At 41.1% G+C, this 14,799-nt stretch overlaps 1 protein-coding gene across 4 annotated transcripts in view; it reads right to left on the bottom strand.

Moving 5' to 3' along the window:
* AUH (AU RNA binding methylglutaconyl-CoA hydratase) overlaps nucleotides 1–14,799 on the bottom strand; it is a 183,412-nt gene that overhangs the window by 7,811 nt on the left and 160,802 nt on the right. For all 4 annotated transcript variants that reach the window (XM_070795172.1, XM_070795174.1, XM_070795171.1 and 1 more), the window contains one exon: nucleotides 2,812–2,999. In XM_070795172.1, coding sequence (XP_070651273.1) covers nucleotides 2,812–2,999 — 188 coding nt within the window. The remainder of the gene's footprint in view (nucleotides 1–2,811; nucleotides 3,000–14,799) is intronic.

Raw genomic sequence — 14,799 nt, 5'->3', positions numbered from 1 at the left:
ACTAAAAAACAGAACAAAACAGAGTACTCCTCTCAATGAGAATTTTATCCTTTCACTTTTATCACCAGCTGACCCAGACAAATGCTGGCCAGACTTCCACATGCACAAAAGTCCCCAGGTCCCTTGTTAAAACGGTGATACTGATTCAGGGGTCGGGGATGGGCCGTGCTCCCAGGGATGCCTGGACTGCTAGTCCACAGACCACACTTTGGGCAGAACTGGAGAAATAGGAAAATGAAAACACTATTACATATAACGCTTATTCAATTAGCTTCTCTTTTAAAATATGAAACCAGTGTCTCTTCTATATATACAAACCATTTTTTCCCTCAGATAGAAAAATAGAAGTAGATACACACAAATACAGAAATCACGCAGAAATCCTAATTGTTTAGGAGTTTCCTGATTACTTAGAGATTCATCATTTAGTAACAAGATCTTTAAAAATAAAGATTGTTCCATCTCAAATTCTGCTTTATAACTTTTGCATATAGTTTCACAGTTACACATTTTCCAAAGTCATCTGACATCGCCCTTCAGCTGGGGGAAAAATAATGTTAGCAATTAATGTTCTCAGAGGGTGTCCTTCAGATGAAAGGGACGAGGAGGACAGCCTGGTTTACCACATGGCAGGGTGCGGCCAGATGTCAGTGTGGAGGTGGGGAGAAGGAGGCTCTAGGGTGGGGTGAGCTGCGGGCACTGAAGAGAAAGAGAAAGAGAAAGAGAGAGCGCGCATGTGCGCGAGCGAGATAGCATACGAGACAGCCAGTTCTCAGAGTGAGATAAAGAAAGGAAGCACAGAGGCACCAAGCGGCTAATGAGCCACCCGCCACCCTGGCGGAGACCTGTAACAGGGAGCTGAACACTCACGTCCAAGGACCATGGGAGGCTGTGAATCTCAGAACTGGAATTACGCCCAAACCTTCCTTAAGTACACTGCTTTACTTCAATTGAGACATGCTCTGGTCGTCAAGTTTTAAGCTAGAGGAAGTCACTAAATCTGTATGGAGTTAAACTATCACTTCTCCTGATATGTGTACACCTTTAATCTCTCTTTAGCTAGATGTTTCCTTAATATTTTGAAGAAACATTAATACCAAAGTTACAATGAGAGCTTTTCTTAATCTTAAAGTAGTGAAAGTCTTGTATTAGCTCTCTATCGATTTAGAGTATAAGGCTCTGTGTTACCTCCAACAGGGAATGAACATATATAAGGGCCCCACCCTGAAAGAGCTTACAGCTCGTAACTTAATTGAGAAGGACTGAAATAGCACCAACACTGGGCAGTGTGGCTTTAGAAACCAACTCAAATGAGAGGCCCCAACTGACAGCTTGCAGGGGACAGGTGTGCCACAGCAGACCTGGGCTCTGTCTCACAACAAAGAACTCCAAGGATGCCTCCTGAAACTGGATACAGAACCCCGAACAAATGTGGAGGGTGCATGCATTTTTCTAGAGAGATTCATGAGAGTCCCCAAAAGAACTCATGGCCTCAAAAGAGGTTACAAATACTGCTTGAGTTAGAAATGAAGTAATTTTGACTCCAGAAATGGTTCAGTTCAGTCGTTCAGTCGTGTCTGACTCTCTGCGACCCCATGAATCGCAGCACGCCAGGCCTCCCTGTCCATCACCAACTCCCAGAGTTCACTCAAACTCATGTCCATCAAGTCGGTGATGCCATCCAACCATCTCATCTACTTTCGTCCCCTTCTCCTCCTGCCCCCAATCCCTCCCAGCATCAGAGTCTTTTCCAATGAGTCAACTCTTCGCATGAGGTGGCCAAAGTACTGGAGTCTCAGCTTTAGCATCATTCCTTCCAATGAACACCCAGGACTGATCTCCTTCAAAATGGACTGGTTGGATCTCTTTGCAGTCCAAGGGACTTGCAAGAGTCATCTCCAACACCACAGTTCAAAAGCATCAATTCTTTGGCGCTCAGCTTTCTTCACAGTCCAACTCTCACATCCATACAAGACTACTGGAAAAACCATAGCCTTGACTAGACGGACCTTGTTGGCAAAGTAATGTCTCTGTTTGGTTAGGGAACTATAATAAAAGTTTTACAATCCATTGGGAATAAAGACAAATCACTAATTGTTTACTTAGCAAAAATCCTTTAATCTATGATTTCCGAACAAAGGACTATTTGAAAAATACTTCTGAAACAGAGAATCAAGAAACCCTTCCAACAGGTCCCTTGACGCTCTGTTTATTATTAATACTACTGCTCACGAGGATTAAGATCTATGAGTAAACGTGCAGTGATTCCCAGATTTGAAGTGCACTTCTGAAGAAGTGGATTGTGCACAAAGGAGTTAAAACAAGGCCTCCATCACCATGAAACCAAACACAATAAGATACACAAACTGGTGCTATTTAAGCAGGTTATCTCAAGGTAAGTGATCTCAATGAAAGCTCGCTTGACATAATGGACTGTGGGCTCCTTATTTATTTGTGTTTCAGTTTGGGGACAATCCAGTGTGAAAGCCCATGTGTACAGTTCAGGTCAGGAGGACTAGCTGGCGAACAACTTAAGTTGCTGGGAATCTCTGTTGCATGTGATAAACATGCATGTAATATGTTATCAATGTACAGCTACAGTAAGGGCCTTGAACTACCTTCAAATCTTAATTCTGAAGGCTCTTAATGTTAATCTAGTATACGATTTCTAGTTTTACAGCTACCTGTACACTTCTCTACTTGGAAAGCAAGCAAAGGACATTATAGGTAGGTAAGATGATCACTGGTTTTGTCAATTTGTTGTAAGGTTATAACAAAGGGCAAAAAAAAAAAAGAAAAGTAGTTAAATACCTGAGGTAAAAACTCTCTTGCTAGGTCCAAGGCCTTTCTGTAGGCAGCGTCCCCCTCCTGGTTCTGTTCTAGAACATGGCTGATCAAGCCCACTGACTTGGCTTCTTGGCCATCGAGCACACGCGCAGAGAAGATGAGCTCTTTCGCCAGGGACATCCCAATGGCACGCGGCAATCGCTGCGTTCCCCCTACAGCATGGATGAGACAGAAAACGCGTGCAATGACTTGGCACCCTTTCGTTTTAACATCTCAATTTTTCATGTCTTCTACTGGAAAAACAAACCAGGGCCAGAAGTTTGTATGTTAAAATTAAGTAACTGGAAAACTACTTCAAAACTTAAATCTCATTTCTTCATTACTTTATAAAAATTATTAAAACTCTAAAAGCACTTAAGAATCTTGTATCACTATTAAGTGATTCTGACACTGTCCATCACTGGCAACAGAGCTGGCATGTTCCTGAATCCAATCCATAATCATTACTATGTCAGGAACCAAAAGACGCACAGTGGTGGAGGGGGCTGGGGCAGCCTCCTTCCCCTTAGCTCATTTGCTAAGAGGAATGACAGGTCCACCAAGCTTGGCATTTCCACTTCAGTTTAGATAAAACATCAAATTCTGAGGTATTCAACTCGTGTACTTTTAAAGACTTATTTACAGTAAATGAACTGTAAACTAATTTTAATGAAAATAAAAACAGATAATTGCTCATGAAAACAGGCTTTGTCCCATGGTTTTATTTTTTTTAAGGCAAGTGCTAATCATCCCCTGTTGCAGTATTCTATTAGATCCATGCTCACTCCAGTATCTTTAAGTGAGGAGACTGCGATTTCATTAAATAGAAAGCTAAACACAAGCAGGTCATATTCTTATTGGTAGCTTTAATTCCTACCAACAGGAAGATGAAAACAGCTGCAAATCTTAAATCTTATCCCTAAGTCTTATCCTCGAAGTGGCAGCTGGGCTGACCGGAGGCGGAGGAAAGGCTGACTGTGAGGGTTCAGGGGAGAAAAAGAAAACTGTTGGTCACACATCTGAACGAGCTCACTGTGTTTCTTTGCCCATGAAGTTCATTCTGCATTAGCTGCCAACATTTGTAAACTGAGTGGGTGATTTCATATAAAAATTAGTTTTAACCTGGAAGTTAACTGCAGCTGCACCTTTTAGATACAATGCACTCAAGCTGCCACAGCCTCCACCACTTCCTACGACTCCAATACTGTAGACTGAGATGTTTTGATTTTCTTTAAGCTATTTTAAAAGGAAGGTAAAATCATTTCTTACCCACATCTCAATCAAAAGTTGGGGGGAGACGAGAGTCAAGTTTCAAGAAAACATATATCCCTTCAATAATTAAGTATATTCCTATGTGTTTAGCAAACAAAGCACACTGGTATTGGAAGCTTATGATGCTATTATTAAACAACTATGTTGAGAACCATGACCATGTTTTGAAAATATAGGTGATTTACTAAAAAAATAAATAGAAACAAACCTCAAAAGGATTGACATTTTCTGTAGGGATTGTTTTTGAACATAAATGAGTTTAGGCTTCCCTGGTGGCTGAGTTGGTAAAGAATCTGCCTGCAATGCGGGAGACCTGGGTTTGATCATGGGTTGGGAAGATCCCCTGAAAGACAGCACAGCAACCCACTCCAGTATTCTTTCCTGGAGAATCCCCATGGTCAGAGGAGCCTGGCGGGCTACAATCTATGGGGTTGCAAAGAGTTGGACATGACTGAGCGACTAAGGCGGAGAAGGCAATGGCACCCCACTCCAGTACTCTTGCCTGGAAAATCCCATGGACGGAGGAGCCTGGTAGGCTGCAGTCCATGGGGTCGCTAGGAGTTGGACATGACTGAGCGACTTCACTTTCACTTTTCCCTTTCATGCATTGGAGGAGGAAATGGCAACCCACTCCAGTGATCTTGCCTGGAGAATCCCAGGGATGGCGGGGCCTGGTGGGCTGCCATCTATGGGGTCGCACAGAGTCGGACACGACTGAAGCGACTTAGCAGCAGCAGCAGAGCGACTAAGGACAGCATAGCACAGAGTACTGCTTCTATAAACTGCAGCTACTTATTGCTTACATTCCCCAAGCAGTTAGAGATGGTACGTTTAAAGGTATTTTATGCGACATGGCGAGAAATGTGTGTGAAAAATGAAGCGCTGACAAATTTGTTGCTCAGTGTAGTAAAGATAGGTCTGAGAACTTACAGAATAAACTTCATGGAAAAAGACAAGTTGTTTGGTATTTCTCATGGCAGCTGATCAGAACAGAGAGATACAAGTAATACAACCCAGATAGTTATATTTACTCATGGAACTGAGGAGGATTTTCAAGAGACTAAAGAACGTATAGCTATAGTATTCATAATAAGCACAACATTAGAGAATGATTCTTTGTTGTGTTCTATGAAAAGTTTAATGTAGACTGGTCAAAATTAACATGTGACCCTCAATGGTCACTGTTAGCGTGCACTTCTTATTCAATGGAAACTCAGTATTTTGCAAGTCCAAAAAGCTTAAGCCCATTCATCACATTATTTTGTAACAATTTAGCAAAGGAACAGCATGAAACTTAACCTCATGAAACAGCTGAATGGCACAGAACTCTGAACTCTAAACTCTGCTAGATGAAATGGATGCAGATCAATTGTCTGCTGGAGGAAATGATGTGAGGCTCAGACACCTGGTGCTGAAGAGACCTTTCTGTTCTGCTGAGAACAGCGCATCACAGGATCTAAGGGAAAATCATCAACTTGGCTCAACAGCTAACACTGCATCCAAGACTTGGCTTTTTTGGTTGACATCACAAGGTATCTACATCAGGAACCTCATGTAAGTGCAGTCATACAGTATTTGTCCTTTTGTGGCTGGCTTATTTCACTCAGCAAACTGTCTTCAAGGTTCATTCATACTGTAGCATGTGTTAGAATTTCATTCCTTTATAATGCTGAATATGTTTTGTTTATTCATTCTGCTGATCATGTTTTGTTTATTCATTCATTAGTTGAGGAACATATGGCTTGCTTCCACCTTTTGGCTATTAGAAATAATACTGGGATGAATATGCGTGCACAAACATCTCTTCAAGACCCTGCTTTCAATTTGTTTGAGTAGATGTCCTTAAGTGGAACTGCTGGAAAATACAGTAAGTCTGTGTTTAATTTTTGATGAACAGCCATACTTTTTCAAAACAACTTCACCATTGTCTATCCCTCAACCTGGCAAAAGTGTTCCAATTTCTCCACATTTCTGACCAACATTTTGTTATCTGTTTTTTGATGGCAGTCATCTTAATGGGTATAAACTGATATCTCATTGCACTTGTGATTTGCATTTCCCTAACAACTAGTGACTTGAGCATCTTTTTATGTGCTTATTGACCATCTGTATATCTTCTTGGAGAAAAGTCTATTTAGGCCCTTTGCCCATTTTTAACTGGGTTGTTCTGTCATTATTGAGTTCAAAGAGTTCTTTATAAACTCTGGATATTAATCCCTATCAGCCACATGACTTGCAAATATTTTCTCCCAATTCATTGGTTGCTTTTTCACTGCTGATAGCATCCTTTGAGGCAGGCAAAATTTTTAATTTTGAGGAAATTCAATTTATTTTTTTCTTTTGTTGTCTTTGCCTTTGGTGTCATGGCCAAAAAGTAATTGCCAAATCCAATGTCAAAAGTTTTTCCACTGTTTCCTTCTAAGAGTTCTGTGCTTTCAATACTTACATTAAGGTATCTGATTCATTTTGAGGTAATTATTGTATATGGTATAAATGTCCAACTCCATTCTTTTGCAGGTAGGAATCCAGTTTCCCTAACACTATTTGTCAAAACGGGCATGCTTACTAAAACTTAATCTTCAGGAAACCTGTTTAGTAAGAAATTATCTGGTTCACTTTCATATGCTGCAATCCAGTTCACAGAAATCAAAGACTGATAGCTTGAACCATATTTTTACTTTATGGAATTAAAGGTAACTGACCCTTTACTATCCTCAAGGATATACCATTTGTGATTTCAACCTTTATAAAGATGATATGATCTGTTTGTCCCTGTCAACTAATACTGATAGTGTGAGCAAAGAGCTGTACAAACAGAAGTTACTGAACTGCAGTGCAATACCACACAGAAGACTAAACATGACTGATGTGGAATTTCAGATTTCTACAAATATCTCAGGAATAGTCACTCCAAATAGAAAATCTTTTATGCCAACATTCTAGTCCAATTTGGAAGTACTTCTGTTTAGGCTATTTTCTATTATGAAATAAAGCAATTAACTCATTAGAAAAGCAAGGCTCAGTGCATCATTGCACCCTGCAACCTGGGAGGCAGAATGTGCCCCTGAGATGTAGTGTGGAAGAAAAGGCATCAGATTTAAGTTCCAAATACAGAATGGAGTATCAGAGAGAATTATTTCAACTCACGTTTTATTAATTCTGAATATTAAATTCCAATATTAGCTCAGAGGTAAAGCAAAGATAAGTGTGTTGTATTTTTCTGTCAGTTGATTTCCTTATTTTGGGCTTACTTCAGCAGATCACACAACCTGCTAAGTTCCAATAGGGATTTGAGTTCAAGATGACTAAGTGCCATCTCTAGATATTCTTAATGACTGGTGAAATTAATCAGAACTAAAAATAGGGTCATCCCCAGTAGAATTAAAATAGTTCCATTCTGACTGCTGCCCTAACATATTCAAATCAAACAGGTCTGAGATTGATTCAGACTTACCCTACTGTCCATCCCAAGAGCTTCCAGCATTGACCCCTGAGTCCTTTGGGCCCTGCTCTGAGACTCACAGGAGTTTTGGTAACTTGCCGAGTCACAGAGTTAGGTGCAGAAACAGAATTCAAACCTACCTCTGCCTGATTCTTATCTACTATGTGGTAAAAAAGTAAAAAGCAACTTATGAAATAAATTCATGGCTTGATTTTATAAAATAAAAGGTATGCATGGGATACATATAATGCTAATGCTAAGTCACTTCAGTCGTGTCCAACTCTGCGCGACCCCATAGACAGCAGCCCACTAGTCTCCCCCGTCCCTGGGATTCTCCAGGCAAGAACACTGGAGTGGGTTGCCATTTCCTTCTCCAATGCATGAAAGGGAAAAGTAAAAGTGAAGTCGCTCAGTCATGTCTGACTCTTAGCGACCCCATGGACTGCAGCCCACCAGGCTCCTCCATCTATGGGATTTTCCAGGCAAGAGTACTGGAGTGGGGTGCCATTGCCTTCTCCAGGATACATGTAAATAGCTGCATAATATTAAGTAGGCACATACATATTTAAAATGAATCCAGAAAGCTGTCTCTATGGGACCAGCTGATAGATAATGATCATTTTTTATTCATTCTGCTTGCCTGTATTTCAAAAATGTTCTGCAATATATAGGTAATAGGGATAAAAGTGCTACATCATTTTTCAAGAGCACAGTACAGGGAGACAAAGAGCTGGCCACTAAGTAAAAGCCTCCCACACCACTTTCTGCCTATGTTCCCAGGACGCTCTCCAGGCAGTGGGAAGCCTCAGGTCTCCTGGGTTGCAATGTTAGTACTATGAAATCATGGTATCAGGTTGGCCATTCATGTGACATTCTTGCAAGTACCCCACAGAACTACCAAATAGGAAGAGATACATGAACATGAGCTGAGAACCCATGCAACAGCTAGCTCACAAGAGTCCTGCTAAAATACAAGTAATTTAACCCTTTCCAAGGGTAGTAAATTTAGAGCATGTTTTACTTCCACAAAAAACAACTATTCTTAAGTCACTTCATCACCAACCAGAAAAAGTGTTTTGTTGTGTTCCACGAATCTGCATGAAGGGCCATCAGAGTAATAAGCAGAAATAGCATACCAAAGCCACATTGCTATGTCATGAAAAGAGGGAGCACTGTGGACAGTGACCCTCCCCTTTCTATTGTAGGCATGCTCAGAAAATGCCAGTTGTTTTCTAAGGCTTTTTTGTTTTGTCTCTGTCAACAAGGAGACTTTGATTCAGTGGGATCTGTTGATCCAGTGCTATAAAACAAGAGGTAGGAGATGATTCATTTTTAATAGGCAACATAATTTACATAACCAAAGGAGTATGCGCCACTTCAGAACAGGTACCTCAAATGCTGTATACTTGTTACTTGGGACCGTTTTGGAATTTCTCTTCTGGAACTCATTTTCAAAATTACCTTACACATTTGTTCACTCATTGAAGTACTTACTGCAGCTTCCTATTCTAGGCAGGCAGATACAGCTGTGAACTGAAAAATCCCTGGAGTGCACACAGTTTAGACAGAATGGCCAAGGAGGTGACACTAGGGCAAAAACAGAAGGAATCAAGGGGTGCATAGCACACAGATCCTGTAGGGACTGCATCTGACTCACAGAGCAGCATAGGGAGACCAGAATGGCTGGAGCACAGTTCAAGGGGAGCCGGCCCAGGTCCCATGGGTCCCTTGGACCTGCAAGGAACTACAGCTTACTGTTTGGGTGACACAAAGCCAAAGGGCATCTGAGAGCATCTTCTGAAAACAGTGGTGCAGGAACATTAATCACTAGTGAAGATGTGCGTCTGAGGACAAGCTATGGTTATTATGAGTCAAGAAGATGGAGGAAGTAGGTAAATGTTCATATGACTTGTTCATGGCTCCAACAGGCTCAGAGAGAAATTTCAGAACAACTTCCCAAATGCTTTCAATGTCTGTCATGTTTTGGCTGCCCAACATCCACTGTTCCCATTAAAATCCTGGTCTTGCTGTTGGAGAATACCCCCCAGTCTCCCTGCCCCCCCCCCCACCGCCCTCCCTTCACCGCCCCTGCCCCAGTTGTATACAGGCTGGGACAGTAGAGAATTCCTCCAATGGAGGCCAAGAAAACCAGACCCTTCTTCTCTCTGCTCTGGCACAGCAAAGCAGGCATCCAAGACAGGTCTGGTTCACTGGATGTTAATTCTTAGGACTAGGAGTCCTGAATGGATGATAAATAAAAATAAATTTTCCTTTTCATATACGGCAGCCAAAGCCAATTTCTATTATGTGCTTTCCAACATCACGGATGATACGATATACTAGGACTTTTGTTTTTCTCTTTCCTTCAAAAATGGTTAGAGGAAGCTGAATGGGGGTTTATTTGTTCTACTTTTCCCAAATAAAATCCATTTGTTCAATCTCTTAATTTATTGGTCAAGTGATCAAATACGTGCTAGATGCTGTCCCAGGTGCTGAACAAATGGTAGTGAATGAGACAGGCCATCCCAGATGTTACAAAGCTTACATCTTAGAGAACAAAAGGAAAGAAAAGGGCAATTAAACAAGGACAAGAGAGAACTGAGGTTGTGATGAATGTTACAAAGAGAATTTAAGGCAGGGAAAAGATTGAGATAAACATTCAGTTCAATTCATTCACTCAGTCATGTCCGACTCTGCAACCCCATAGACTGCAGCACGCCAGGCTTCCCTGTTCATCACCAACTCCCAGAGCTTGCTCAAACTCATGTCCATCGAGTCACTGACGCCATACAACCATCTCATCCTCTACTGTCCACTTTTCCTCCTGCCTTCAGTCTAAAGAACTGATGAAGAACTGATGCAATCAGGTGGCCAAAGTCATTAGTTGACTTAGTTTGGGTGGTTGGGGAGGGCCTGTTTGATAAAGGTGAGGCCCATGTCTGAATACTAACAGGGAAGCTACACGAAGATCAGACAGAACACCAGTGATGAGATCAGCCATGTAAAGAATCTATGGGGAAGCCAAGCTTAGCATGTTTGAGGAAGAGAAGGAGGCCACTGTAGCTACGGTGAGGGAAGTGGCAGAAGTGAATTTGGACAGGCAGGGTTCACATTATATAGATATAGTGGAGGTTTACATCTTATTCTATGTGTGATATAAAGACACTGGAGGGTTCTGAGTGTAAGTGACATAATTCAATTTGCATTTTAAAAGCTCCTTTGCAAGCTTGGTAGAGAAAAGATTATAGGGGTAAGATCAATGTGGGGTGTCCAGGTGGAGACCACTGCTGTCCTCTAAGTGAGACACAATGGCAGCTTGGACTGATACAGGGCAGCATAGGAAGGGATAGGGGGAGGGATTTGGGGTGAGTGTCCAAACTTGCTAGTAAAATGCTGTAGGGGAAAGGGAAATCAATCTAATGCCTAGATTTCTGGCTAGAGTGCAATTAGAACGAAGTGTGTTTCCTGACACTGGGAAAAAGGGTGTGCACTCTGGCCATGTTATGGAGCAGTCAAGCTTGAGATTAGATACGCAGTCAAATGTTTATTAATAATCACTATTATAAAGATGGCATTCAAGGTCAGGGGCCTGGATATGATCACCTAGGGAGACTGTTTAGATAGAAAGGAGCTGAGGAGGAGTGAGCAAAACCCTGAGAAGTGCCCACTAAAGTGAGTGAATAGCAGAAATGCAGGAGGAAGGTGATGCTCAGCTGGACATCCACCCCTACCAATGCCCTAGCCTTCTTCCATGGGAGTCAAGTCTGCAGGGGTATTCTAGGACAGTCTTTCCTCACTGAAATAAAGACACCCAGGAATAAACAGGCCTTCTCCCAGGATGCTTCCATGTCGACATGTGACACCTGGAGCAGTGACAGCCACCTTGCACCATGATGGAAGCCAGCAAGGGCAGAATCTTCAAACTAAAGACTGCACAGCCGAGAGATGTCACTAAGCTGCTGAACTTACCAATCCTGAGACTGCCCTATTGTGACTTCTTATGATTTTACCCGGTATTTTCTTATTGTTTAAGCTTCCTGACATGTAGGTTCTTGTTATTTGTACCGAAACTGTCTGTAACTGTAGATGAATTAAGGAAAGAAACCTGAAAATACATTTTAGGGAGCAGAAAGCAAACACACTAGGAAAGTAATGGCATGCCTTCTCGGCAAAATTACCTACATATTTGAGATTTGTGGTTGTGAGATGGTTAGCGTGGTTTCTTCTAGTAATCCCTAGCCATTTGGGGACAAAAATGGAGGAGGTAGATAAGCTAGAACTTCACTAGACAAATGTTAAGAAGAGACGAGGTGCTAGGCAATAGCAGTGACCGACATGTACTGAGCAGACCTGCAATAATACCATGTCAACTATCCTAAGCACTTCACATATATTTAATTAGCTCATTTAATTCTTACAGCTCCTCTATGAGGTTGGTGCAAAGGCAGTTAAGGGCATTTGTAATTTGTCATATCACGAAGGACCATGAAACCCAAGTTGGGTAGAGAGAGGAAGGACTTGGCTGAGAGTGAAATTGCCCATAGACTTGATGATTCAATGAGGTCCCCAAAGATCTGAAAGGTTAGGATGTCGCAGAGTGAGATGCAGGAAGCCTAGATTCAGAATGGAGTGATTACTGATGATGCTGGGCTATCGTTTATCACTGCACCACCTGGGAAGCCCTTTTGCATAGTCACATATATTTAAATAATTTAAAGCAAGCTTCTTATTTGATATTTCATAATTACAATGTAATATATAGCCAGGAGTTGGTGATGGACAGGGAAGTCTGGCATGTTGCAGTCCACGGGGTTGCAAAGAGTCAGACACAACTGAGCAACTAAACTGAACTGAACTGAACTGATGTAAATAATGGAATATAATTTATGGTTTTATATTATAAATTATGTCTTAGCAGTATGTATAAGGTAGAACACTTCAAGTTTGTTTTCTGAGTTTCCTTTTAGTGTTTATATTTCCCTGTCTTACGATTTCATGAAGAAAGAAGCCATGTTAATAAAGGGCATTGTTGAAATACGTTAAGTTAAAAGTTATCTAGATGCTGCATTAAGGGCATTTGTTGATATAATTAGAAGTGACTACTGACTATTAAGAAGTAAGTATCACCTTTTGATTATTTCTAAATCCCCTCTCCTAAATAGAAAGCTCCACTTAAGGTTGTATTTTCCTTGAATTGTAAAGGTAACACTGCAATAAAATGTTAACATTGGGGGTTTCCTGGTGGCACAGTGGTAAAGAATACACCTGTCAATATGCAGAAGACACAGATTTGATCCTTGATCCAGGAGGATCTCACATGCTGTGGAGCAACTTAGCCTATGTGCCACAACTACTGAGCTTGTGGTCTAGAACCAGGGAGCTGCAATTCCTGAGCCCACGTGCTGGAACTACAGAAGCCCACACATCCCAGAGCCTGTGCTTTGCAACAAGAGAAGCCACAGCAATGGGAAGCCCATGCACTGAAACTAGAGAGTAGCCTCCACTTGCCACAACCAGAGAAAAGTCTACACAGAAACGAAGATCCAGCACAGCAAAAAAATAAGTAAAATTATTATTTTTTTAAATGTTAACTTTGGATTAAAAAGTCTGTTGCAACTGATTACTGTGAAACTCTGTCAGAGGGCTTTAGGCAAGTTTTCTTGACAAATCTTGGCTAGATGTTCACAAAACAGACTTCCTCTCACTTCTACAATGGAAGAGAAGTGTGTTATGTGAACAAACATGACATGCTTACTGGTCTCATAATAGATCATATCACAACCACACAAAAAAGCATAAAAACAACTATTTTTCAATTTGTGACCATGTTTAAAGTTTTGTAATACTTCATATTTCCTGGGATTTTTTACTTTTTTTAGCATGTTTTAAAACAATGAGAAAACATAAGACAAACCAACAGACACACACACACACACACACATGCTTACATATAGGAACAAACAAGACAGGAATACATGCGAAGGAAAACCTGACGGTCTGGCTAAACCCCAGCAGAAACTATCTAAAATCTATCAGTTTGAGCTCTGCTTGGCTTACACTAAAGGAGTACTTAGGAAAAACTTTAAAACTTTCTAAGAGCTGGGGCACAGAAAGAAAAACTGGACATCAAACATTTTTCTTCAAGAGCAAATTAAGCTTCCTGGCAACAAATTAAAACCTTTGTGATAAGGCCTTCATCAATATTATAGAAAATTTTCTTGACTAATATCCAATTTTCTTTAGAGAGACAGGTTAAGAACAAAACTATACTCTTAAATGTTTGTAAACATTTTCCCCAACAAATATCTAAAGCATAACTGTTATCTTTTTTTAACTTCTGAAGAATATAATTGCTATATACTGCATGAAACAAAGCTGGTGTTCAGCGGCTCAGTTGGGTCCGACTCTTTGCGACACCATGGGCTGCAGCACGCCAGGTTTCCCTGTCCTTCACCATCTCCCAGAGCTTAACTCAAACTCATGTCCATGGAGTCGGTGATGTCGTCCAACCATCTCATCCTCTGTCATCCCTTTCTTCTCCTGCCTTCAATGAAACAAAGTATCTTACTTTTTAAAATGGTTTGTCCATTTTGAGCCACTATGTCCACCACCAGCACAACATGCTCCTCTACCACTCTCTAGGCTGTGCGGGCTCTGAACTGAGGTTCCCCGGCAGCACTAAGTGGTTCCTGGAGTCCTCCTTCGTGGATACCTCTCTCCCACCCCAGCACAGCTAATGGGTAGGCAAATGACCTAAATCAGACCAAACTATCTCTTGCAGTCTCATACATGGGGTCACAAAGTGCTGGACGCAACTTAGCAACTGAACAACAGCATATACACACATGTATACATGACAGCCTTAGAGAAAATTATGGATTAGCTTTCTTTAATACAGTGATATTTACTAAAAATACAATGTTTCACGTCTACCTCACTGGATAAATCATGTAATATGAAATAAATCATATTTAGCAGCTTGATAGTTTTTAAAACACTGAAAACAAATCAATTGTGCAGTTAACATTCCCTAACCCACATGGATGGTGAATACAGTAAAGCATAAACCAGGTAATCCGCATTTAAGAAAAAACAAGTTTCATCATTTCTAATGATTAAATAAGGACTGTATCAGTTATTCAATGTTCACTGCAAATCATCTCAAAACTGAGTGGCTTAAAACAACAGATATATATTCTATGGGCCAAGACTGGCTCTGGGTACCTCTGAGGCCGCAGTCCTCTGCTTCCAGGCTCACT

Source organism: Bos indicus, chromosome 8 (genome assembly GCF_029378745.1).
Source record: "Bos indicus isolate NIAB-ARS_2022 breed Sahiwal x Tharparkar chromosome 8, NIAB-ARS_B.indTharparkar_mat_pri_1.0, whole genome shotgun sequence".
NCBI lineage: Eukaryota > Metazoa > Chordata > Mammalia > Artiodactyla > Bovidae > Bos > Bos indicus.
This window is presented reverse-complemented; position numbering and strand designations above follow the sequence as displayed.